General features: G+C 41.2%; 1 protein-coding gene across 4 annotated transcripts in view; it reads right to left on the reverse strand.

The window, feature by feature from the left end:
• The window catches only part of LOC131550953 (ADP-ribosylhydrolase ARH1-like), a 190,827-nt gene that overhangs the window by 20,214 nt on the left and 143,185 nt on the right, over window positions 1–27,428 (reverse strand). The window contains exon 8 of one of the 4 annotated variants that reach the window (XM_058793494.1): window positions 26,723–27,327. The exons of the other annotated variants lie outside the window; for them this stretch is intronic. Within the exon in view, the coding sequence (XP_058649477.1) occupies window positions 27,183–27,327 (145 nt within the window). The 3' untranslated portion in view covers window positions 26,723–27,182. Of the gene's footprint in view, window positions 1–26,722; window positions 27,328–27,428 lie in introns of those variants that run through there. 4 annotated transcript variants of the gene reach the window in all.

Raw genomic sequence — 27,428 nt, forward strand, 5'->3', positions numbered from 1 at the left:
GTATCAACGTTACGTATGTAACCCTAGTTCCCCAAGGGAACGAGACGCTACATCAAAACGCTTTAGGAACACCTTCAGGGTGACCACGCTCTGAATTACGTGTGTAATCAGACCAATGGATGGGCAAGACGTCATGGGCGGGGTGACGTAGAGACCAGGAAGCATAAAAGCAAGTGCAGTGGAACCGGCGTCAGCTTCTAGGAATAAAGTAAACGCTCACAGGGATGCCAGAAGTGTGGCCCCGAGACGCAGCGTCTCGTTCTCTCGGGGGAACTAGGCTTACATACGTAACCTTGAGATGTTCCCCTTCAGGAACTCGAGCTGTGTCGAAACGCTTTGGGAACGAGATGCCCACGCTGCCAGACTTTCAAATCCCTGCCTAGTGTGGAAGAGCACAGCTAGGGTGAGAGAAAAGGGAGCCAGGAGTGGCTAAACTTCTGGAGAGTAAGCCTTGACCCCAAGGAGAGGGGAGATCAGAGGATTCGAGGCTATGGAATGGCATCCTAATCCACCACTCAGCCTCAGCACACCGTGGAGGAAACATGTAACTAGGGGCTGTCTGCCCACTGACTGGCCACCATGAGGGGCGTGGTAGGACGCAATGGCTGCCATGTAGACCTTTAGGGTGGAGTGGATCAACCCTGTGGAGAAACGGGCCTGCAGTAACTCCAGAACTGTACCATCTGGGCAGCTGACTGGGTCAAACTGGTGGTCTCCGCACCAAGAAGTGAAAGCTTCCACTTCAAGGCATACAGTTTACTCGTAGAGGGAGCTCTGGGTTGGAGGATGGTCTCAACAACCTCGGTTGAGAGACCGGAAGCTACGAGATGTGCCCTCTCGGGGGTCACATCCATAACTTCCACAGCTCCGAGCGGGGGTGAAAGATCATACTCTCCGCCTGAGAGAGGAGATCCCTCCTGACGGAAATCTCCACAGAAAGCCGTCGAAAAGGGAAATCAGGTCTGAGTGTACTCGGCCCGGCCAGAACGGGGCTCTTTTGCCCATCCGGCGCACTCTATGCTGAACTCCCGGGAGCAGAACAATCGGGTAAAGGTGTACAGACGAAGCCTCGGCCACGTCTGTACCATGGAATCCAGCCCCCATGGAGCTGGATGAATCAGAGAGAATCAGAGGGGACAGTGCAATGTCTCTTGAGTCGCAAACAGGTCCACCTGAGCCTGGCCAAACTCTCCAAGTCTGCTTCACCACCTCGGGGTGAAGTCTCCATTCCCTGTTCCTCGGCCCCTGCCTCAACAGGATGTCTGCTCCCATCTTGAGATGCCCTGCGAGAGGAGTTTACCCTGGGACCACACAAGGATCTGGTGCGCCAGCCTGTACAGGGGGCGCGAACGCAGACCTCCTTGGTGGTTGATATAAGAGACCACCACTATGTTGCCGGTGCGCACCAACACATGGCGATCCAGGAGAAAGTGTTTTAATGCTTAGAAACACGGCCAGCATCTCCAGGCAGTTGATGTGCCACGTGAGATAGTAACCACTCCACAGACCGCGAGCCGAGCGGCCACTCATGACCGCTCCCAAACCGGTGAGAGACGCATCTGTTGCTAGCATACGCAGCAACCAGGAGCTCCCAGCACTGGGCCCTGAGATAAGAAACAAGGTTTCCTCCCCATGTCTAAGGCACGAAGGCAGCTCCGCGTGACCATGAGCATGCAAAACAGGTTTCCTCTCGGGGAGAACCCCTTGGTCTTGAGCCACCACTGTAGGGGTCTCATGTACAGCAGGCCAAAAGTAGCCACGTCGGACGCAGCTGCCATCAGACCCAGAAGTCTCTGAAACTGCTTGGCAGTGAGTGAACGGCCTTCTTTCACCCTCTTGACTGCCGTGAGGATCGACTCCAACCGAGCAGGGGACACACGTGCCTACATGGTGGTCGAATCCCACACCACGCCGAGATAAGTGGTTCTCTGTAATGGAGAAAGCACACCTTTCTTGGCGTTTAGTCTTAACCCCCAGCTCTTTCATTTGAGTGAGAACGACATCTCGATGTTGAACCGTCATATGCTCTAATTGATGCGATCTACAATCTGACATGGCTGCGGTTGAAATTGAACTGCGGGTTTCATCTGGCCAGAGAACTGACCCCTCCAACTGAGCTTTTTTTTCCTCCATTCTGTCACAGAGGGAGTTTTGGTTCCTTGCCGCTGTCGCCTCTGGTTTGCTCAGTTGGGGACACTTAATTTCTAGAGATTATCGTCAATTTAATTGCACAGATACTATTTAAACTAAACTGAGCTAGACAATGACATCTCTGAAATCAATAATGAAATGCCTTTAACTGAAAATTGAGTGTTTAATCTTATCATTATACATTACTGACACTCTATCCTCCAATTTGATACTGTTAAGTGCTTTTACACAATCTGTATTGTTAAAAGCGCTATATAAATAAAGGTGACTTGACTTGACTTGACTAATTGAGATAATATCAACCAATTTGTCGATGTGGTTGAGTATGTGGATGCCCTGGGATCATGGAGGAGCCAGAGCAGCATCCACACGTTTCGTGAAAGTGTGGGGTGAGACTGCAAGGCCAAAAGGAAGAATTCGGTGTTGGTAAGCTTTTGCCCCCAAAAGCAAACCTCAGGAACTTCTTGTGATGAGGAAGGATGAAGACATGTGCACCATTTAGATCGATCGTGACAAACCAGTCCTCGGACTTGATCTGAGACACTACTTGTTTGAGTGCGAGCGTGCTGAACTTCAAACGCCTGACTGAGCGGCTCAAATGACGCAGATCTAAAATAAGACAACCCTCCAACCTTCCTCGGGCTGTAGAACCCGGACTCTACTATGTGAGGAGGGACCACCTCGATGGCCTCCTTCCTCAAAAGAGTAATACTTCTGTTCCATGACTAGAGCCTGCTCGGGACCCACCAAAGTGAGAATGACCCCATTAAACTGAGGCGGAGGAGAACCAAACTGGATTCTATAGCCTCACTCTACAGTGTGCAGGAACCACCGGGACACATTTGGCAGTAGTTTCCACACTGCCAAATAGTCTACTAAGGGAATCAGTCTCTCGAGACTGGCCTCTGGTATACTTAGAGCTGCTAGCTCGGTGCCCTGAAGCGGAGGACCGGCAGGGGACGGCCAATCTAGCTGCTCTAGAGACCTACGTGGAGGTGGCGAGTCTCTTAGCAGCCCCTGCTGACCACCTCAACCTCCTCGGAGGAAGAGAGATCACCGTGCTCCCTACTCGAGAATTCATCCCAAGCGCTTGCGATATAGAGAGTATGTATAGAGCATGCCTGGGAAGGCTATAAGCAGCCAGAAAGTTGCATGAGTTGCTTTATTCTCCCAGCTCATGCAAGAGAGGCACGTTGGCAATTTTTTTAAGCGCAAACGCATGAGCTCTTCCACCAGCACTCCTCAGCCAAAGCGTGCTAGACAGGATGTGGCTGCTACAGTTGCTGCTTTAGCACAACAAGTTAAAAACCTTGCTTCCCGCTTAGAGGGTTCAAGCCCAGCACCTACAACAGTGCAACATGATAACCCCTATTCTAGCCCAGGGTTATCAGCGCCAGAGATGTCTGAGGCTGACTACGAGTCTCTTACCTCTCTAACTGATGTGCTAGAGGTTAATGCCCCCCTAGACTATTCTCTCTTTTCTGAGACTGTGTCTGAACAAAGTTTTGATCAGCAAGGGGATGAAGAATATGAGTCAGAGGATCTGGCCCCTCAGTCACATGACTCTAATCCATTGAGAGCTCTGATGGAGAGGGCAATTGGAGCTTTAAATATTCCGCAGGTCTCTGAAGCACCGACTGCTCCATCTCGATTTGATGTGGCCAGTGTTTCCTCACAATCCAGGCCGTTTTTCTCTCCCCTCCTACCTGATTTTGAGAGAGAGGTTGTGGCTCAGTGGGAGCATCCTTCCAAACCTCCACCATTTCCGAGAGAGTTTAAAATGTTTGCAACTGTCCAAAATGCAGAAAAGATCGGAAGTGGTTCACTTCCTTCAATTGACCAACCAATTGCAGCAGTGATATCACCACCTAAGTCACTTCTTGGGCGTTCAGAAGGACTAAGTAAGAACTGCAGAGTCATGGATAGAATTTTGCATCTGCTTCACTGAGAGGTTGCTAAAACAGCTTGCCTGGCTAACACGGGAGCTATTCTTCAGCTGTATCTTAATCAGCTGCTGCAAGGCCTCAATGAGTCTTCGAGCCCGGAAAAAACTGAACTACAGCTTGTTTCTTCTACCTTGTTGAGGGTGTCGAAAGGACAAGCAACCTCAGTAGGGAGGTCAACGGCTCGGTTGTGGACTGCAAGGCGGCATCTTTGGCTCTCTCAGTCCATATTGGCCCCAGCAGATTGCACGTCTTTGCTAGGGCTTCCTGTGGTACCTTCAGCAATGTTTGGGCCTGGTGCTGTCGAAATGCTGCAGCAAGCTCGTGATGCTCGGGCTTGTGCGCAGGAGATGAGGGGATGTCCCTGGACTCTCTGAACATGAAGATTTCTTTGACGATAGAGCGCCATCAGGCTCTTGTGGCCTGTCTCTCCCTTTTTCGGTCCGGCCAGAAAGTTCAGTGGAGGACCTGTCTCAGGCTACTAGGTCTCATGGCCGCAGCTGCTCAGATAATCCCTCTGGGGCTCCTTTTTATGCGTCCAGTGCAGAGGTGTCTGCTAAGGTCTGGCCACTGTCAACAGACAGATCTGACGTGCGAGGTAGCTGTCACAAGAGGACTTCTGAGAGCCCTCCGCTGGTGGAACGAGCCAAGCAATACCATGAAGGGTTCTCGGATGGGTCCTGTTCGGCGGAGGCAACTGATCTCAACAGACGCCTCCATGAGAGGTTGGGGAGCGGTGCTCAATGGTACGTGGGCCAGAGGCCTTTGGGAACCACCCTGGACATCTCAGCACATCAATGTGTTGGAATTGAGGGCCATTCATTTAGCTCTGGACTACTTCCTACCTTGCCTGGTAGATCGTCACGTCCTAATGAGGACAGACAACATGGTAGCAGCATCATACGTGAACAGACAGGGGGGACTGACATCCCCTCTACTCTGCAAGGTGGCTCACAACCTTCTCACTTGGGCACAACCTCATATCCTCTCACTGAAGGCAGTGTATCGTCCAGGATTACAGAATCAAGCAGCCGATATGCTGTCAAGAGGGGGTCCTTGGCCAGGAGAGTGGCATCTCCACCCAGATGTGGTGAAGATCGTCTGGGATCATTTTGGGATGGCAGACGTAGATCTTTTCGCCTCTTGGGAGTCAACTCATTGCCCTCTCTTTTTCTCACTGGAGAAGAGGCAAGCGCCTCTGGGGTACGACGCATTGACACAAGAGTGGCCTCAGGGTCTCCTGTATGCTTTTCCCCCCTTCGGACTACTTACATTTACATTTACATTTATTCATTTAGCAGACGCTTTTATCCAAAGTGACTTACATTGCATTCAAGTTACAGTTTTTACATTTTATCAGCTCTTGTTTTCCCTGGGAATCGAACCCATGATCTTGGCGTTGCTAGCACCATGCTCTACTATTTGAGCTACAGGAAAGCTATCTACTTTACTTCCTCCTTTACTGCAGAGGATACAGACAGAATCAGTGAAAGTGGTTCTTGTTGCTCCATTGTGGCCCCAAATGCCCTGGTTCTCAGACATTCAACCACTCCTGGTAGGCCCTCCCCTGGAGCTTCCACACAGACGAGATCTTCTGTCACAGGCTCAGGGAACACTGCTCCATCCATTTCCTCAGGGACTGAAACTGTGGCCTTGGCCCCTGAGAGGGCCCAGCTGTTAGCTATGGGACTCTCAGAGCCTGTAGTACACACTTTGCAAAGTGCCAGGGCACCATCAACAAGGACATTATATTCTTATATATGGTGTGTATTTTCTTCCTGGTGTACTTCTCGTCATCATGACCCACTGACATGTTCAACGCCTGACATTCTGGAGTTTCTGCAGGAACATTTGGAAAATCACCTACTACCCTTAGAGGATTCGTTGCTGCTATTTCTGCAGCTCGAGGGAGTAGATTGAGTCTTTCCCCTCATGACGGCAAGCTGATAAGTCAGTTTCTTAAGGGTGCTCGACGCCTTAAGGCACTGAGGTCTGAGACATTGCCTCCATGGGATTTAACCCTCTGGGGTTGACAAACGCGTATACGTGTTTTGAGGCAGATTTTCCTGATAAGGCCGAAATGAGCTTGAATTACTCTGCCATTTTTGATCGTACAGATAAGAGCAATACACCATTCGAATCTGTAAGGGGTCTACTTTTATTTGTATACACTCATAATAACAACTAAACTTTGTGCTTTTGAAGAATAAAGAAAACAAACAGGGTGCGCTCTCTGTCTTCTCCGTCTCCGAGAGCTGCTTTTTGAAACACGTCACTAAAATGAACTGTAACTCAGCAAATATTTCACACAGAGACATGAGAAATATATCTATAGAAAGCTTGACATGTCTAAGTAAGTCTTATCGAAAACAAATATTCTGTGATAAAGTAATCCGTATGAAACCAAGGACATGTACAGTTTTTCCGTCTGGTCTCATTATCTCTAATTAGGTCACGCCCAAGCGCTGCTTGCGCTTTTGTTATTACAAATCTCCACACGAGCCACGCGGCATGTAAACGCCCACACCACCGTGAACAAAGCAGCAACGCGTTCATCTCGAATACTTTTCAGTTTTGGAAGAACACGCTGTGAGGAATAAGCCTTGTATTTACCTCAGAAACATGCTGAGAGGAAAAAGAGTTATATTTACCTCAGAAACGCGCTGGAAAAAAACCTTGTATTTACCGCCAGAAGACGCACTGAGAGGAAAAAGCTTTGTTTACCTCACAAACCGAACACGAGTGCGGCTGGAGCCGGCGGAGGAGGAGATATTTTATACCGAGTAAGTAATGTTTCTTATTGGCATTCGATAATGTGTTGTTGTGACAAAGTTGAACACATTTATTAGTTGAACTTTCCCCAAGCTATAACTCCAGAATAAAATGTGTGAAATCGAGTGCAACATTTTGAAATATGATAGGCAAACTTTCATTGCATTTAAATGTTGCACGACGTGAGGATAGTTATATGTTCTATAAACAATGATATAAAAGTAATGTCTAAGAAAGTTTAGACCAATGTTTACTGTGAAGTAGCCTACTCTGTTTGCAAATACCTGCTCAAACATGTTTATAATAAGCTTAACAATAATTTAGTTTCTCAGTTATAAAATGTTGTTTTTGTATTGTATGATAATACATGCAAAGCATGTGTGCATCTATGTTATAAAATCCTGTGGGCGATATTGGTGATTGCTAATGTAATAATATAGTTGCTCCTGATAAGCCTATCAACATGCTCACTAATTTATTTATTAATTTTATTGTTGGGGGGGGTGCTTTATTTATTTTGAATAGTAACAATATGTAGGCCGATATATTATAATAAATATAATGTACTGTTTTTGCTGTACTTTGGATCAAATAAATGCAGGCTTGGTGAGCTGAAGACACTTCTTAAAAAAAAAAACATTACAAATCTTACTGTTTAAATAATTTGACTGGTAGTGTATGTATTGTCACCATGTTTGCTTTGTCTTTGTCCGTTCATTGTGTTGCTCACGTCTGTTTTGTGTTTTCTCATGCAGTTTCTGCTGTCTCCCGTTTTCCTGGGTTCCAGTTTCCTGCCACTGTTTTGGATATTTTGGATATGTTTGTTCCTAATAAACTGTTTAACTGCACTTGCAAGTGAATCTCAAGTTATTTTATGTGATAGTTATATATATGCTATATGTGACTTAGAAAATTTAAATCAATATATTGTTTTCTCTGAATGAGTGAGTTAGATTATTTTCAGATCATTTTGAAGCAAATATTCTAGGCTACAAGATCCAGTTCTCAAAAGTCATGTTAACAAATGTTCTGTATGTGTTTTATGGCCTTATTTCAGTTACTTTATAATTTTAGTTTTTTTCTAACCACGCATAAACGTTTTCTCAAAAACACAATCACATACGTACATGCTGCTCACATATTATTGTAGCCCAGTTTGTGCTAGTACAGTGTTTTTAGACTTTAGCCATTAAAATGTTTATAAGCAACTGAAAAAAGCACAAATGTCAGGGCATGTCAAAACTTCTCAGGGGCCCCAAAACACCCTCAGACCCCAGAGGGTTAAATATTGTTCTCAGGGCTCTTGTTTCGGCTCCCTTTGAGCCCTTGGATTCAGTGGACTTGAAATGGCTGTCAATGAAGACTGCATTCCTAATAGCTATTACTTCAGCTAAAAGGATTAGTGAGCTGGACGCCTTGTCAGTGCATGCAGACTGCTGTAGATTTCTACCAGATGATGGAGGGGTTATGCTCCGCCCTAATCCAGCCTTTTTGCCGAAAGTCCTGTCCCCTCTCCATTTAAACCAAGTGACTGAACTACATTGTTTCCAGGGAGTGGGTCAAGATGAAGTTACTTCATCCTTGCTTTGCCCTGTGAGAACACTACAAACTTACATTAGGCGCACAAATCAAATCAGAAGTACAGACCAATTGTTTGTTTGCTTTAAGACAGAGAAGCTTGGTCACCCTCTGTCAAAGGCTAGGCTTTCTCATTGGATAGTTGATACAATATGGCAGGCGTATGATGGTGCTGGATTACCTGCTCCCTCCCGACTTCATGCACACTTCATGGGCTGTTCCATCCACCTTTACACGGTACTACAGGGTAAATGTGGCAGCTAATAAATCCTTTTCTGAGTCTGTGTTAGGACTAGCTAAGGAATGATGCTTATGGCAGGAGAAGGCAGCTGCCATGATAGCATCTGGTAGTTGATTACTTAGATTGGGTATGCATGTTCTCAGTGATCTGTTTAATACTCTTGATTGTTACATACAAATGTATGTTGGTGTAGAACTTGTTTAATAAAGTTATGCACCTCCTCTTCCCGACGTGTCGTACAGTCCCCCATATGTATGTATTCTGGTGGAGAGATAGTCTCGATACGATAGAGAACGTGGGGTTACATTGTAACCTTGGTTCTCTGATTGAGAGACTATCTCTCCACAGCACTGTCGCTCAGAGATGCGTTCATTAGAGGAAGTAATGCGCTATGATCATCCCTTATATACACAGGTGAGTATGATCTGCGCATGGGCATAATTAATGTCTTACAGATAAATCCACGTCACATGTCACAGGTGGTGTCATAGTCCCCATACGTATGTATTCTGGTGGAGAGATAGTCTCTCACTCAGAGAACCAAGGTTACAATAAGCCCTTTCACACATACAGACTTTTCCGGAAAATTACCGGTAAATTGCCGTAAAGAGATCATGTGTGAACAGGACCTTTTCAAAAATACCAGTAAATTCGTTCCGGCAATTTACCAGTATGAGAAGTTGTAACATTACCAGTAAATTGCCGGAGTTCTGCTGTGTGTGAACGCAGAAGGAAAATTACCGATATGAGCACGTACGAGTTCAGAACGCGGTGACGTAAGACGTCTACTCCGGGCCAATCCAGAGCCGTTGAAATTCAAAATTCAACGGCTCTGGGCCAATCATAACATTCTGATGCAGATGACAAAATACAAAAATACAAAAACAAATAGACAAAATACAAAAAGATTAGAAAAGCTAGTGTTAGTTTTTTTTTTTTTTTTAAGAATATAATTAGAAGAGAGAGTGCTAGAGTTAGAGGGTCAAACAAAGATGGAAGAGATGTGTTTTTAGCCGATTCTTGAAGATGGCTAAGGATTCAGCTGCTCGGATTGAGTTGGGCAGATCATTCCACCAGGAGGGAAAATTTAATTTAAAAGTCTGTAAAAGAGATTTTGTGCCTCTTTGGGATGGCACAATAAAACAATGTTCATTTGCAGAGTGCAAGCTTCTACAGGGTACATAAGTCTGAAGTAATGAATTTAGGTAAAGGGGTGCAACGGGGTTTTGTAGGCAAACATTAATGCTTTGAATTTTATGCAAGCAGCTAATGGTAGCCAGTACAAATTGATAAACAGAGGTGTGACGTGCATTCTTTTCGGCTCATTAAAAATTTATCTTGCTGCCACGTTCTGGATTAATTGTAAAGGTTTGATAGAACTGGCTGGAAGACCTGACAAGAGAGCATTGCAATAGTCCAGCCTGGACAGAACAAGAACCTGAACAAGGAGTTGTAAAGCATGTTCTTAAAGAAACGGCCTGATCTTCTTAATGTTAAATAAAGCAAATCTGTCAGCTGATCATCAATCAAAAATTCATCGATTTTTGGCTGTTTTTGAAGAAGTTATGGTTGATGTGCCTAACTGGATGGTGAAATTGTGATCAAACAATGGGTTTGATGGAAACACAATCAGTTCTGTCTTAGCAAGGTTGAGTTGAAGGTGATGGTCCGTCATCCAGCAAGAAATATCTGTTAGACATGCTGAGATGTGAGCAGCTATCGTCGGATCATCAGGATGGAATGAGAGGTAAAGTTGAGTGTCATCAGCATAGCAGTGATATGAAAAGCCATGTTTCTCAATGACAGAACATAGTGATGCCGTATAGACAGAGAAGAGAAGTGGTCCAAGAACTGAGCCCTTAAGCACCCCAGTAGTTAGATGTTGCGCCTTGGACAACTCACCTCTCCAAGATGCCTTGAAGAACCTATCTGGTAGGTAAGACTCTAACCACTGGAGTGTGGTTCCTGAGATGCCCTTTGCCAATAGGGTTGACCTGAGGAACTGGTGGTTAACCGTGTCAAAAGGAGCAGACAAGATAAGTATCCAGCAAGATAAGTATTGAAGATTTGGAATCCGCTCTTTCCAGTCTTAGGGCTTCAACAACTGAGAGCAAGGCAGTCTCAGTTGAATGTCCACTTCTGAAACCAGACTGGTTGGTGTCGAGGAGGTTGTTCTGTGTGAGAAAGGCAGAGATTTGGTTGAACACAGCTCGTTCAAGTGTTTTTGCAATTAAAGGAGGAAGGGAAACCGGTCTGTAGTTCTCTAAAAGAGATGGGTTAAGGGTCGGTTTCTTAAATAATTTGACTGGTAGTGTATGTATTGTCACCATGTTTGCTTTGTCTTTGTCCATTCATTGTGTTGCTCACGTCTGTTTGGTGTTTTCTCATGCAGTTTCTGCTGTCTCCCGTTTTCCTGGGTTCCAGTTTCCTGCCACTATTTTGAATATTGCACCCATGATGTCTTGACTCTTCTGTTGTTTATTTGTTTGTTTGTTCCTAATAAACTGTTTAACTGCACTCGCAAGTGAATCTCAAGTTATTTTATGTGATAGTTATATGTATACACATTTCTTTTTTCCTCACATTCTTTCTTTTAGCAAATCTCAGTCACAAACCTGACTCAATGGCTCATTATGGAGCTCATTATGCAGGCATTTGTCTTCTCAGGTGTGAGTCACAGCATTATCCAGGATAGTTCACACCCTCTCGCATAGACCCTTTCTACTCAAAAAGTGACTTAGAAAATGTAAATCAATATATTGTTTTCTCTGAATGAGTGAGTTAGATTATTTTCAGATCATTTTGAAGCAAAAATTCCAGGCTACAAGATCCAGTTCTCAAAAGTCTTGTGAACAAATGTTCTGTATGTGTTTCATGGCCTTATTTCAGTTACTTTAAAATTTTAGTTTTTCACTAACCACGCATAAACATTGTTTTCTCAAAAACACAAATCGCGTACGTACATGCTGCTCACATATTATTGTAGCCCAGTTTGTGCTGAATACAGTGTTTTTAGACTTTAGCCATTAAAATGTTTATAAGCAACTGAAAAAAACACAAATGTCAGGGAATGTCAAAACTTCTCCGGGGCCCCAAAACACCCTCAGACTCCAGAGGGTTAAGCCCCTTTCACACAGAGATTCCGGAAAATACACGGATAATGTGTTCCGTGATTTGTCCCGGGATCGTTTGAGTTTGGTTCATTCACACTGTCAGTGATTTTCTGGAATACGTGTGAGACACGTGACATTACGATGTGACGGGTAATGTGACGTGTACCATTTCACTAAAGCTGGCGACGATCTCAGCTTCAGCGCGGATAGTGGGGAGCTCCCTGATCTCTGCTTCATTACAGTTTGCACATTTTTTTCGTTGTGAACGTTGATCTGCCTTCAAAACACCCGGTAAAACAGTCACACTATAACGTGCGTCATCACTACGACACACCCTTTACGGCATTGATCCGGCTTTTATTCACACAGCACTCGTTCCGGGACTGAACCCAGCAATGTTACTAGGTCCCCCCCGGGACGTGTTTGCGTTCACACAGAAGGCACTCCGGCAATTTTCCGGGACCAACGTGCAGTTGGAACTTAAGGGGCTTTACAGTTCAGGATCATGCAACAAAAATAGTCATGTAGTACTTATATATATATATATATATATATATATATATATATAAGAGGGTTAATCAGAGTTTCTTGTTAGTTAATAGTAGTTACTACAATGTTAATAGTGCATTAGCCATTTCTTCCTGTGTAGTTATTCATTAACGACGGAACAGTATTCTAAAGTGTTACCGTTTTCTGTATTTTCTAGTTCGGGGAACAGACACAGAGACTCTTTCACCTAGATATCACACTATAGAGACTATGTGCTGAGAATTAACTGACTTCTGTGATGTGCGGCGGTTAGCAGACGGTCAGTTTAGCCAGTCTGTCAGCTTCCTAACCTGGGCCCCAGTTAATCAAGTACGAACTCTAAGACTATGTGCCATATTTCTAAAGAGTCAAGTCATCTTTATTTATATAGCGCTTTTAACAATACAGATTGTGTCAAAGCACTTAACAGTATCAAATTGGAGGATAGAGTGTCAGTAATGTATAATGTTAAGATTAAAGACTAAATTTTCTCAATTTTCAGTTAAAGGCATTTTATTATTGAATTCAGAGATGTCATTGTCTAGCTCAGTTTAGTTTAAATAGTATCTGTGCAACCAAATTGACGATAATCGCTAGAAATTAAGTATCCCCAACTGAGCAAGCCAGAGGCGACAGCGGCAAGGAACCAAAACTCCCTCTGTGACAGAATGGAGAAAAAAAACTTGGGAGAAACCAGGCTCAGTCGGAGGGCCAGTTCTCCTCTGGCCAGACGAAACCTGCAGTTCAATTCCAACCGCAGCCATGTCAGATTGTGTAAAGGGCTTATCTGATTCCCGTGGTCTTGTCCCGATGGAGCATTTTAATTTAAAATTTAATGTATTTGTTATATTTGTGTTTTATTCATTATTTGAAGTTTTTTTCATTTATATGATTTATTCATTTGCTATAATTCTAATGTATAGTTTAATGCATTTATTGTTTCTCTGTGTATTTTTATAATACTGTATATATTTGTTTGTTTATTATAATTTAAATTTATGTCTCAGGGGCTCTCCGTTGACGATCAGGGCTGCAGACATCATCTCTTGGTGCTGATCCACCATCTGATCGGATATGGACTGAGAAACAGAATAAGAAAGAAACAGACAAATATTGTGTTAGGTAGATTGTTAGGTAGATTGTTCCAGAGTTTGAGTGCTAAATAGGAAAAGGATATGCCGCCCGTATTCGATTTTGATATTCTAGGTATTATCAAACGGCCAGAGTTTTGAGAACGCAGTGGACGTGGAGAACTATAATGTGATAAGAGCTCGCACAAGTACTGAGGAGCTAAGCCATTCAGGGCTAGACAGTGCAGTGCAGTGTTGACAGAACTGGGCTAATATGGTCATACTTCTTGGTTCTAGTAAGGACTCGAGCTGCTGCACCGGGCCACGAAGAAATATAGAGCTGAGTATGATCAGCATAACAATGAAAGCTAACACCATGTCTCCTGATAATATCTCCCAAGGGTAACATGTTAAGTGTGAAAAGTAACGGCCCTAGTACTGAGCCTTTAGGTACTCCATACTGCAATTGTGATCGATATGATACCTCCTCATTCACTGCTACGAACTGATGGCTGGTCAGATAAGTATGATTTGAACCATGCTAATGCACTTCCACTAATGCCAACAAAGTTTTCTAGTCTATTCAAAAGAATGTTGTGGTCGATAGTGTCGAACACAGCGCTAAGATCCAGTAGAACTAATAAAGAGATACAACCACGATCAGATGATAGAAGCAGGTCATTTGTAACTCTAATGAGAGCAGTCTCAATACTATGATACGGTCTAAATCCTGACTGGAATTCCTCACAGATACCATTTTTCTCTAAGAAGGAATATAATTGTGAGGATACTACCTTTTCTAGATTCAAGACCGGTCTGTAATTAACTAGATCTTTGGGGTCAAGTTGTGGTTTTTTAATGAGAGGCTTAATAACAGCCAATTTGAAGGTTTTGTGGACATATCCTAATGACAATGATGAATTAATAATAGCCAAAAGAGGATCTATGACTTCTGGAAGCAGCTGTTTTAGTAGTTTAGATGGAATAGGGTCTAACATACATGTTGTTGGTTTAGATGATTTAACAAGTTTATACAATTCTTGAGAAAGCAGCACCACCCCAGGAGGGATGAACACCATCTCTTTTCAACATGTCAGGTCTGCCCCAAAAACTCGTCCAATTGTCTATAAAACCTATGCTATTCTGCGGGCACCACTTCGACATCCAGCCATTGAGTGACAACAGTCTGCTATGAATCTCATCACCCCGGTAAGCAGGGAGGGGACCAGAGCATATTACAGTGTCTGACATCGTACTTGCAAGTTCACACACCTGTTTAATATTATTTTTAGTGATCTCCGACTGGCGAAGTCAAACATTAGCGCCGACGTGAATAACAATCTTACTGAATTTACGTTTAGCATTAGCCAGCACTTTTAAATTTGCCAAGATACAAACATGTAAACATTGGACTATGGTGGCTCGTGTCTCTATTTTCACGTTCCGTACAATAGAATCGCCAATAACTAGAGCACTTTCATCAGGTTTATCAGTGGGTGCGTCACTGAGTGGGGAGAACCTGTTTGATGTTTTGATCGGAACAGAAGAGTGGTATTTTGACCAGCAACTAGGCCGCCTCACAGTCACCCAGTTGCCCTGCTGCACGGGGTCTAATACCGGAACCGAACAATGTACAGGACTCCCTGAACTATTCGCATCCAAAGCAGTATCTACAGCCCTCAAATTCTTACTGTCCTCAAATAAAGTTTAGATGTGTGTCTCTAATTATGAAGTCTTCTCTGTCAGCCTAACTATTTCTCTGCATTTAACACATGTGAATGCCTTGCTGCTGACAGAGACAGATAAGCTGTGTGGCAAACAGTGCAAACAACAATAGCAGGAGAAGAAGCCATTACTCACCATTACTGAATGAATGAATTCACTTACCACTATTGTTTGATGAACGGATCGAGAGAGAAATGAAACGGAGAGAGAAAAAAGAAAACAATAATAGGTGTGAATAGAAACGCGAATGGAACCGCGAGTGACACGCTAACCAGGTAACGAATGCTAACGCGCTACACGCGCGCTGCACTCGAGGTTTTAAAAAGCGAACGATCAGATTGGTTAGATTAGTTTGATAGATAATACCATAAATATGGTGGGAATTAAGTTATATATTATCACAATGTGTTTAATCTTTTAAACATGTTCAAAATTTGTGGGTGTATTTTACTGAGAAGTTTTAAGTTAAATGAATATTTGTACTTTACAGTTCACATACTATCTATGGGCTGGATTAAAATGAATATGTTTCATAAATAACAACAAAATTAAACAATGTATATGATTTTGCCTGTAATGTTTTATGAATTTCAGAAAATGCCAATAGTTTCCTATGAGGGTAGGTTTATTTACAGCATTGGGGGTATGGTGATAGAAGTTTATACAGTATAAAAACCATTATGCCAATGGAGAGCTCCTGTAAACCACATATGCGAGAGAGAGAGAGAGAGAGAGAGAGACGCACTAGATATGAGCTCCTATTAAATCACACAAAGTACTGCTGTTAATTGAGGTAAAAGCTCATAAAAACCTTTGTTTAACACTTATGGAAATATAAGAGTACAGAAACAAAGCAATAACTTTCAGTCAATTCATTGGAGGAGCCGCAGCTGTGATTCACAGCAGCATCGGCAGCTGAGAGAGCGATCGGAGCGACTACATACAGCTGAACAATCATCAGTACGGTACAGCAGCGCAAACTCAAGAAGAGACAAATATAGCCTACATCAACACAGGACATTACTACTGATAACTTGGCACTAATAAGATTTATATATAATATAAATATATTATATATATTATTTTTATTATTAACAATTATCAGCATCATATAAATCTCAACTGTCAATAACAGACACATTCAGTGGTTGCCATGGAGATCGTTTATTTTGCACACATTAAAGGAGACAAAAGAAAGGCATTTAAACAGACACTGTTACATGAACATCCTGAATCTCTTTATGTTGATATGACATCTCAAGAAAAGAGGACAAACTTGATCTTCTATACAGAGAGGAACCTCATATGGAAAATAGTTATAAGTGAAAATTTCCCCCACACTAAGAAGAAGGCAATCTGTAAAGGAAGTCAGATCCGCATTTTTGAATCAGCTGACCACTCTTCCCATTTCCAATCCATCAATCTGTACAACAGTGGAACGGTCTTAATTCAAGGGAATGAAGCTAGTCTCCAAGCTTTCGAAAAATCATTTCCCCTTTTAAAGCAGACAGTTGAGGAGGAAACACCTTGCAGTGTTAAAGAGGAATCTGAAGATGAGAATCAACTGCTGCCCTGCTCTCTGGTCAGCACACCTCCGGTCACATCTGATGAACTGATGACTGAGCAGGCCACACATGTGTCCAGTGTCACATCCGGTGTCTTCCTGAGAAAATGGCTCTTCTAGAGATGGAGGTGTCAGAATTAAAGCAGCTAATTCTGAGCCACCCAGATGAATTTACCATCAATAATCTTAAGGCTGAAATTAAGGAATTGCACAATGTCAACATGAAACTTAAGGCTGAAATGTCAAAAATGAAAGAGGACTCAATACAGAGAGAAAGAAAGTTCACGGAAAACATCCACGAGTTAAAAGAAAAGCTGAAAGAACAGACTGAAATGTGTTTACAGCTGAAAAACAGGGAAAGTGAATCTCCCAACAACAGCTGCACTGAGAGTAGTTCACAACTCCATCATGAAGTGATGTCACACAGCTCCACACCTCCAGACACAGTGAACAGTCATGTGAAGGAGCGCACTCACACACCGCCGCCGTCCCACAGAACACCAGCGACTCAGGCCTCAGTAGTTCTTCTGATGGACTCAATCGGAAAGAACATTGAACCCAAGAAACTCTTCCCCAGACAGCGGGTTCTAGCGCTCCAATGCAGAAACACAAAACGTGTTCATGAACTGCTCACTAGTGATGATCTCGGCAGCCCGCAATGTATTATCATTCATACAGGTACGAATGACCTCCATAGTTTAAATGAAGGTACAGCCAAGGCAATGCATGAGATGGCAGAGAAAGCCTCACAGACATTCCCCAGTTCACGTGTACTGGTCTCCACCTTGCTCCCACGGCTCGACGTCCCACCCTCTGTGATTGATAAGATCAACGAAGAGGTCCGTCACTCCTGTTCCAGTCTGCCCAACGTGCACCTAGTCCATCACAGCTCTATAAGACCATGGCACCTGTATGACGGGCTCCACCTCAATCAGGATGGAGTCAGGATTTTTGCCAAGGCTATCAAAGATGTTGCTCTTGGACGCTTCCCAACAACCGGCTATAAAGGAGCAAAAAGAAATGTGCGAGCGCAACCATTCGAGCCATCTGGACCTTCAGCTCGCTCAAGACCACCACAAGACCTTCACAGACAACCCATGACTTCAGGCTGGTCTCACAGACAGCAAGAGAGGCAGCCGTACACTGAAGGCCCGTCTCAGCAGAGACCCAGCTACGCTCAGGTACTATCACAGCAGACACCTTCAGCAGCAGCGGCTCAGGAACTTTCCATTAGTGATGTGGGAGAAATTAAACGACTGTTAAACCTTATCTGCAACAAAATGCTCAACTGAAATCTACAATGATTGATCACAACACAATGATTATTATTATTGTAATTATTTTTATTATCGATTGTTGTTATTGTTATTTTTACTATAATATTACTACTATTTTAAGTCATTATTCACAATGATTTATTTTAATCAGTTTGACTACCTTTTTACTTGCTCTGTTATTACTATTACTTTGTTATTTGGTTTTGTTTTATTCTAATATTTATTTTATATTTATTTTATAAAGAAAGTATTTTTTAAATAGCATCACAACTGTTGACATCCTAATTCTAACAGAAACATGGTGTGGATCAGATGTGTCCACTCAGTGTCCTGCAGGTTACTCTGAAATCATAGTGCCCTCCTGGAAACTCAACTCAATACACTGTGGTAGAGATTCTGGAGGTTTAGTTATATGGATAAAAAATGACCTTGCCCCTTTTACATCATCAGTACAGCAAGGCAAAAATCACATTTTGTTAAAATTGGATAAAAGCTTTGGAATTCTAGAAAAATACCATTTATTTGTGGAATTTATATTCCTCCATCAGATTCCCCATACTACGACAACGAAGTATTTTACACTTTACAGGGAGAAATTAATCAATATCAAACTCTGGGGGAAATTTTGCTATGTGGAGACCTAAATGCTCAAACTGGTTTAGAATTGGACTATATTGATAACTCGGGAGATAAACATCTGTTCACACAATTACCCCAAGATCTCTTCAGTACTCTACCTCGAAGAAACAACCAGGATACTGCAGTCGATAGGCAGGGGAAAGAGGTAGCCCACCTTTGTCAAACTTTAGGTCTTTATATCCTCAATGGTAGAATCAAAGGAGATTCCTGTGGACAATTCACGCAGATGGGAGTTTTACTTACTCAAACATGTTCTGAGGGCAGAAAGGAAAATGATTGGTTCACAGATTCAACCAATGAAATTGAAGCAGAGGCGGGGTCAGGAAATTTGAACGTGCGTGTGTGTGGAGGAGGGAATACATCAGACAGATACGTTACTGACGCTTCGTGGGAGGCATTTATAACAAGGTAAGTGAATTTACCATGTGTTTTAATGAAACAAACAAACAAACAAAAACAAAAAAACCCATCTCAAACCTTTAGTGAGATAATTAGCGAACAAAGATGCACAGAACAAATAGTATGCATTTTCATTAGACTGCTTCATCAGTCGATCGCACCAAAGCTGCTAATGAGGTAACTGGAGTAAAACATGCTTTTCCAATGCTACCGCGCTATCTGTGAAACCGATATGAGTGACAACATAACTAGTTCAAATCTCCATGACATTTCATCAGTCAGTTAGCGTTAGCATTAGCATTAGTACTGCTCTCAGGGCAGAAGTACTCAATATTCATATTACTGTTCTTATTACTGAACTATGCGCTGCTCTTGGGGCAGGAGTACTCAGTATTAATATCACTGTTATTTTTACTGAACTATGTGCTGCTCTCAGGGCAGGAGTACTTAATATTCATATTATTTTTACTGAACTATCTGCTGCTCTCAGGGCAGGAGTACTCAATATTCATATTATTATTACTGAACTATGTGCTGCTCTCAGGGCAGGAGTAATCAATAGGTCCCTATTACTGTTCTTTTTACTTAACTATGTGCTGCTCTTGGGGCAGGAGTACTCAATATTCATATTAGTGTTATTTTTATTGAACTATGCGCTGCTCTTGGGGCAGGAGTACTCAATGTTCATATTACTGTTATTTTTACTGAACTATGTGCTGCTCTCAGGGCAGGAGTACTTAATATTCATATTATTTTTTACTGAACTATGTGCTGCTCTCAGGGCAGGAGTACTCAATATTCATATTATTATTACTGAACTATGTGCTGCTCTCGGGGCAGGAGTACTCAATAGGCAGGGCCGGATTATCCATAGACGGGATTGGGCGAGTGCCCTGGGGCACCAGCCAATAGGGGGGCACCAAGTGATTACGATAATGACAAGACCTTTAAAATATTTTTTCATGTTTTGTATATATTATTTTGCTGGAAGAGATACAGATGCATAGAAAATGAACAGTTAATGATACAATATACAGAGAGAATATCAAATATATGCACGCATATAAAGAATTGCGATTGGGTCAGGTCCCAGTGTATTTGCCCCCTCCCCCCAGTCAGAGTCGAGCATATTTATTCACAAATGGATAGGCAGCATCGACTTGGCGGTTGTGCGAAACGTAAATTTAAAAAAAGAAGAGAAAATATCATGACACATTGCCAGGGCTATACAGGGCGACTGAAAAGTAGCTACTGTGTGCGACTATCAAAACATATTTAGGAGCACCTGTGCGACTAACCCGATCAGCCAACCCATTCTCACTCCCAAGGCGTCAAAAACTGAAGCATGGTCAAACGCCTTCGGCGTCACTATGAAGACGCCAAAAGTGCGCCTAGGCGTCAGTTTATGACAAAATAGGAACTCCATTGCTTTCAATTGCTTGCTTTATGCGTCAGGTCAAGACGCTTATGGAAAATGACAATCGTTCTCCGCCGTTGTTTTCAGTTGTTTGTCTTAGTTTAATGGTTTGCATGCATTTGTAAAAATATAAATAATTTTATATACATTTATACTTTTATTGGAGCACCTTACCCACCCCTACCCTAAACCTACCCACTTCAGAACAACATAAAACACGTAACAGTTAACAGGCAAATGTAAGTTAAGTCACCGGTGTTTATTGCAAAACTGCCCATAAACAAGCAGTATAAAAGCATTACAAACAAGTCGTGCTGCATTCCAGGTCTTCTGAAGCCATACGAAGTCTTCATGAGAAGAAGAGAGCAAAACATAAGGTTTTAATCGCTGAAAATGATCCCGCTCCGTTAACGCTCACATCTCATTCAAAAGATACTCAAGTCCCGTAGCATGACGCAATTGGTCACGAGACACAGAAGAGCCAATAGCCTGTCAGAACAGCAAAACGCATAATCGGTCACGAGACACACAAGAGCCAATAGCATTTCACAACCAAGGCTTCTTCTGGCGGCATTTTTGAATTCGCACAGACTGCATACGGATGAGCTTAAGGCGTCTACTCCTCTCACAAATCAAATGTTTTGCCTCGGAAGACTTGGAATATTAATATTTTTGAATAAATTATGACAGTAGTTGTATCTGCCTGTTATATCTTGTGTTTTATTGACAAATTTAGGGGCAGGGGTTGGGTTATGTGCTCATAATGTGTAAATAATGTAATATAAATAAAACTGTTGTGGCTGTTTACATTGAAAAATCACACCCCAACATATATGCAATAATGGCAATGTTATTACACAATATATAATTTAATTATGACGATAAAATTCCCAGTATGGCGTCGGCATATTGACGCTAAGGGTTTCCTATTTAAAGCAACGGAGGACCCTGCAAGTCGAAAAATGACGCTAAGGGTACCTTGAGCGTCAAAAGCGACGCCAAGTGGTCCTGACCAAGCTTCAATATGTGACGAGTTGGGTGTGAGAATGGGTTGGATCAGCATAGGCTATTTGTGTTTGCGCTGAGAGGAGCTTCAAAGATTTCTACTTGCGTGTTTGTGCAGCGTTGAGTAATGTATCGCAGACATATGTTGATTCCTTGAATGCAATGTTAATCAGAATCCACTCACTGCTCAAAATACTTTTGTTCATTGCTGAGTTATGCACGCTCACAAATGCTCTCGTTATAACAAACAAAGTGTAGATGGTGTAAATAAGAGATTCGTTGTGCAGTGTAGAGAGCTTCATTGATTATAATGGAGTTTTGTGAGATTGCTGAAGTGAGTAACAGCTTTTAAAGATTATTAAAGGTGTTTGTAAATGTGATATTAAATTAATACAACAGCTCAATAAACAATAAGTTATATAAAGTGATGTACATTGTATGACTTTTAACAATATTGCCTGATTTTGCTCTATTTAGTCAAGGAACATAGTTTCAAACAGTCACAGCCGAGCAGCTGCGCATCTCCATTCAAACATAGCGGTGTTTCATTTATGAATGAACCTGCGTTTTAAATGAGTCTAGTGAGTCAGTGATTCAATTACCCACTCATAAAGTGAGTCACTTGCTTCGTTCCTGAATGAATCAGCTGTTCAAACGAATCAGTGATTTACCGCCACCTGTTGGCAGTTTTATTTTTATGTTTAAAGTGTCCTTTCAGTTATTTAAATAATTTCAATCAAACAATAGTTCTATATTCAAAATGTTATATTTAAAACATTAATCTCACAACATTGTTATGAATTTAAAACATCCATGCCACCTCTGAGCCTCTCTAAATGTCTGTAAATTTACCTACATGCCACTTTTGTGTTCTTCTGTGCCACCTTTGTAGTGGAAACTAATTTTGTTAAATGATTTCTTTTGATTAGTAACTTATTCTTCTTATTCTACCTGTTCTTATGGAATTTTTTTTTTTTATTAAAAACGGGGGGCACTTCAAATGTGGTCACCCTAGGGCACTACACTGTGTTAATCCGGGCCTGTCAATAGGTCCCTATTACTGTTCTTTTTACTGAACTATGCGCTGCTCTCAGGGCAGGAGTACTCAATAGGTCCCTATTACTGTTCTTTTTACTGAACTATGTGCTGCTCTCAGGGCAGGAGTACTCAGTATTAATATCACTGTTATTTTTACTGAACTATGTGCTGCTCTCAGGGCAGGAGTACTCAATATTCATATTATTATTACTGAACTGTGTGCTGCTCTCAGGGCAGGAGTACTTAATAGGTCCCTATTACTGTTCTTTTTACTGAACTATGTGCTGCTCTTGGGGCAGGAGTACTCAATAGGTCCCTATTACTGTTCTTTTTACTGAACTATGTGCTGCTCTCAGGGCAGGAGTACTCAGTATTAATATTACTGTTCTTTTTACTGAACTATGCGCTGCTCTTGGGGCAGGAGTACTTAATAGGTCCCTATTACTGTTCTTTTTATTGAACTATGTGCTGCTCTTGGGGCAGGAGTACTCAATAGGTCCCTATTACTGTTCTTTTTACTGAACTATGTGCTGCTCTCAGGGCAGGAGTACTCAATAGGTCCCTATTACTGTTCTTTTTACTGAACTATGTGCTGCTCTCAGGGCAGGAGTACTCAATAGGTCCCTATTACTGTTCTTTTTACTGAACTATGCGCTGCTCTTGGGGCAGGAGTACTCAATAGGTCCCTATTACTGTTCTTTATACTGAACTATGTGCTGCTCTCAGGGCAGGAGTACTTAATATTCATATTATTTTTACTGAACTATGTGCTGCTCTCAGGGCAGGAGTACTTAATATTCATATTATTTTTTACTGAACTATGTGCTGCTTTTAGTGTACTATTCGCTACATTTATCAAAGTATTTCTGTATGACTATACTTTGCTTGGGCATTTAAGAATGACCTTAACTACATTTCAGATGCTGTGCAATAAGATTGGTCTGCTGGTTAGTCAGGTTACATGACTTTTTTGATGTGCATAGAGGAATTTATTTGCACATTATTTGCATTTACTCTTAATCACACAAGCCAAAAACCACCTCAAGCATTTTGTTTTATTTATTTATTTTTTTTCCTGGAGCCTCCCCAGTCGACAGCATTGCACATTTTGAAAGTTTTCCTTATTCCTTAGATTACCTTGAGAGACTCTAGGAACAATTTTAAAACCCTTGGTTTAAACTAATCCTGTTCCTAGAGGTCTACCTTCCTGCAAAGTTCAGCTTCAGCCATATGCCCTAAACACACTGCACGATTTTCGGCTGTCCCAGGCGAAAGATTGGCATCGTGAAACAATTGTGGCCAATCAGAAATCACCACGATTGCTTCACGAAGGCGGTCTTTCGTCTGGGACAGCCTAAAATCGTGCAGTGTGTTTCAGGCTTTAATCAAACAAACAAGAACCAGCTAATTAAGCTCTTCAAGAGCACTTTACAGACAGGTGTTTGATCAGGATTGGAGCTGAACTCTGCAGGAAGGTAGATCTCCAGGAACAGGACTGGGCACTCCTGGTTTAAACTGTATGTAGCTGAAAATACAGTAGTCTAAGAAAAAATGATTATAACTGATTTGTTGAATATAACTTGCCAGCTAATAATAATAATAATGCTCTGTACCCATACTTATATATATATATATATATATATATATATATATATTTCAGGACAGAAAGACCAGAATTGGGAAGAAAAAAAAATATCTGGGCCATATTCCCTTTGTATCAGCAGCTTCCTGATGAGGTAAATTAAAAAAAAAAAGAATAATAAGTGGTTTCTATTACAATTCATATTTGTACAACTTTATTGACTTTTGCTAGGGTACTTTTTCCATGTTATAAGCTCTGTTTTCTAGTAGTATTTCTTAGTAGATGTATAGAGAGTAGTATGGTAGAACTATTGCAATGAAGTGCAGATGGTTTACCAAAAACTAAAGTGTACTGTATATTTGTTATCTTATTCAATATGCACTGGTAACTACACACGTATAAGGTATCTGTTTTCTGTATATTATTCATAATTGTTTCTGTCTATAGTCCTGGAGAACTCACAAATGCACTGTAGATTCAACTACATTTTTTTAAAATTACGTTTTCACATGCTTATAATGGCAACAAGCCTGTCATTGACTGTGACTGTTTCATGTAGTTTTTCTTCTCTTTGCAGAATAACATTCTTGAAAAATCAGAAGCCATCATTGGTCCATACTTGGAGTAAGAGAATCTCTGGACTTTCTTTGTAAATTCCTCTAGATTTAGTTGAGAATCTTGTTGATATTTGAAGTGCCCATATTATTTTTACCCCCAAATATTAGTTTTCATGCATTGTAAAATAGCTGTTTGTAAATGTAAAAGGTCTGCAAAAGTTTAAGATCAAATTTCATGACAAATAAAGTTTTGTCTCCTAAAAGTAAGAATTGATTCTGAACTGCTGTGCTGAAGTGAGTGTCAGAAACTCCAGTCTCACTTCCTGTTAGCAATTACCTGTTAGGTTTGTCTGCATAATGCCAGCCTATGGACTTCATCGGCTGTCCCTCAAACGTCTACTCTAATCTGCCCTCAATCACTGTAGTTGTAGCTGAGGCCAGAGTACAGTAGGCTCTAGGAATGGCAGTGTTTAAGGATGTATTACGTGTCATTTAAGAAATTGTCACATTTGAGGAAGTTGAAAATCAGATTTTTATCTTTGATCTTATGATTTTACTAGTAATTATGTTTGTTTACATTGCTACATTTCAGATGCTGTGAAGTGAGCTGGTCAGTAATGTAATGTTCCTGGTATGCAAGTTTGCTCCACAAAATAAAGTGGTCCAGGAAATATATGATAATGAGGATGTTCATGATTCAATATCCTAAACTAAACCCTTCAGGTAAAATACATTTGTTTTAATTTTTTTTAATTAAATTCTTATTTTTTCATGACTATCAGTGTAAATTGAAACCAGATTCTTTATGCATTTCAAATGCAGGAAGACCTTGCAAACACGTCTGGATCATAGACTGTAAAAAAGATGGACGACGCATCTCCGCTTCTTTCCATTATAGAAAAGTGAAGCGAATACATCTCAGTATGGCTGCTGCCATCTTGAGTAAATGACGTCATTTGGAGCCCGAGTCTGCGCAGTAGAGATTCGTTTGGAGCCCGAGTCTGCGCAGTAGAGTCGTGAGGTGGAGCCGCGGAATCAAACTCCCGCCCAAACTCACGCAGACCCAATCAACCATAACGACACGCCCCGTTTTTATAGCATCAAATTACTAGCTAAAATCAAACATATCACAAAAACAAACAACTGAACATATCTCAGCGTGATAACAACTACCTTAAATTACTAAAACCATATTTCGGAAAATTGTATTGGAAGTGTAATTAATTTTTTTATTTTGACTTTTAAGGACGAGTGAGACACACCCGGTCTGGATACTTTGAGAAGATATCTGGCAAGCCAGCCTATGGCCTGGTTTAAAGGGAGCACATTCAAACTACAGCAGTTTAATGATACACCTGCTATAACTTTTTGTTGTGAAATGTTCCTGTGGATTATACATGCATTTAATTCTCTGGATTTGTTTGTAATTGTATAAAAATGGAAAGAAGTCATAATTATACTTGATTATTTTATTGTAATATTGGACCTGTAAACTGATTATTTTCAATCAAAATTTCTTTCATTTTGTTCTTACACAAACAATTGAATTGATAATTGAATTAAACAACATTAACAGCACGGAAAAGAAGAAAAAACCTAACTATTTTGGCTATTTTTTACATTACAAGCGCAACTGCAATAGACTATGAGAACATTAAGTGGTTGCACATACTGTAGATTGACACTGTGATCTTTTGCAATCACATTTAACACAAGTCAACTCTGTGACAGAAGACCTATCAGATGGTAATTGTTTCTCATGTGAACATATGTAAAAATGTATTTACTCATGGATTTGATGCTTTTTTCACAGTGGAGAAGCAAGAGGTGTGATCATATGAACCTAGAAATGCACTGCTGACATGGCCAATCGCATGGTTGTCTGCTATAAATAAATAAAATGGCATATGCTTGGAATAATAAATAAATTTAAATGTAATATACTATTCATTATTTATTTAAACCTCTGGTTTAAAAATAGGAAAAAAGACCCACTATAGTTTAAATAGTTTTCTTAAGTTTTAGCTCTCAAAATGATGGGTGTCATTAAAATGTGGAGATTAGCAGTAATGCGTTGCAACCTCTTATTTACATGAGGTAAACAAAGCTGCTTGGTTTACATTTTATGTATGTACTTGTAGGGCTATACATATTTTAAAGTTGTATTGTATACCTGTTACTGCCATAATAATGACCCATTTCAAATCTTTACATGCTTTCTGGTCTTTTTGTTCTTAACAGCACTCGATTGTTGTGGTGGAGCAGTTATGAAATATTGTTCTTGTAAATACTTTCTAGCATTTCAGTATTTTTTCAGTAATATGCATGCAAAGTACAACAGTTAGTATATCATGTTAAACGGTGGTCAAAAAGGATTTAAACAGTTAGTTTTGAATCTATTTCTTCTTCTCAGAGATGTGGATTCGGACAGCAATTAAATTACCACATGACTTTATTAATTCGGCCAGGGATTTTTACAGGGATGGTGGGAGAAAAACACTGACATTCTGGATTCGGATGGCAATAAAATGCTGAAAATCGCTTACGTCCCCATGAGAACCAATTACCATCCAAATCTGGCTATTATGTGCTTTTATCAGGTGGAACCAAACATACACCATTTTTCATACATCTCCATTTTTGCACCATTTTGGACTCGGCAGCATCAGATGCCTCTTCAGTGGTAGCTCCTTTGATTTGTCGAATTTCTGCCAGCTCGTCCAGGTAACTGAAGAATAAAATAAAAGATCAATCAATAATACAGTAATTGTCTACTGATTTATAAATGTAATGATTTAAAAAAAATAAATAAATTGAATACCCTTAAAA

The sequence above is a fragment of the Onychostoma macrolepis genome, chromosome 12 (genome assembly GCF_012432095.1).
Source record: "Onychostoma macrolepis isolate SWU-2019 chromosome 12, ASM1243209v1, whole genome shotgun sequence".
In the NCBI taxonomy this organism is placed as follows: Eukaryota; Metazoa; Chordata; class Actinopteri; order Cypriniformes; family Cyprinidae; genus Onychostoma; species Onychostoma macrolepis.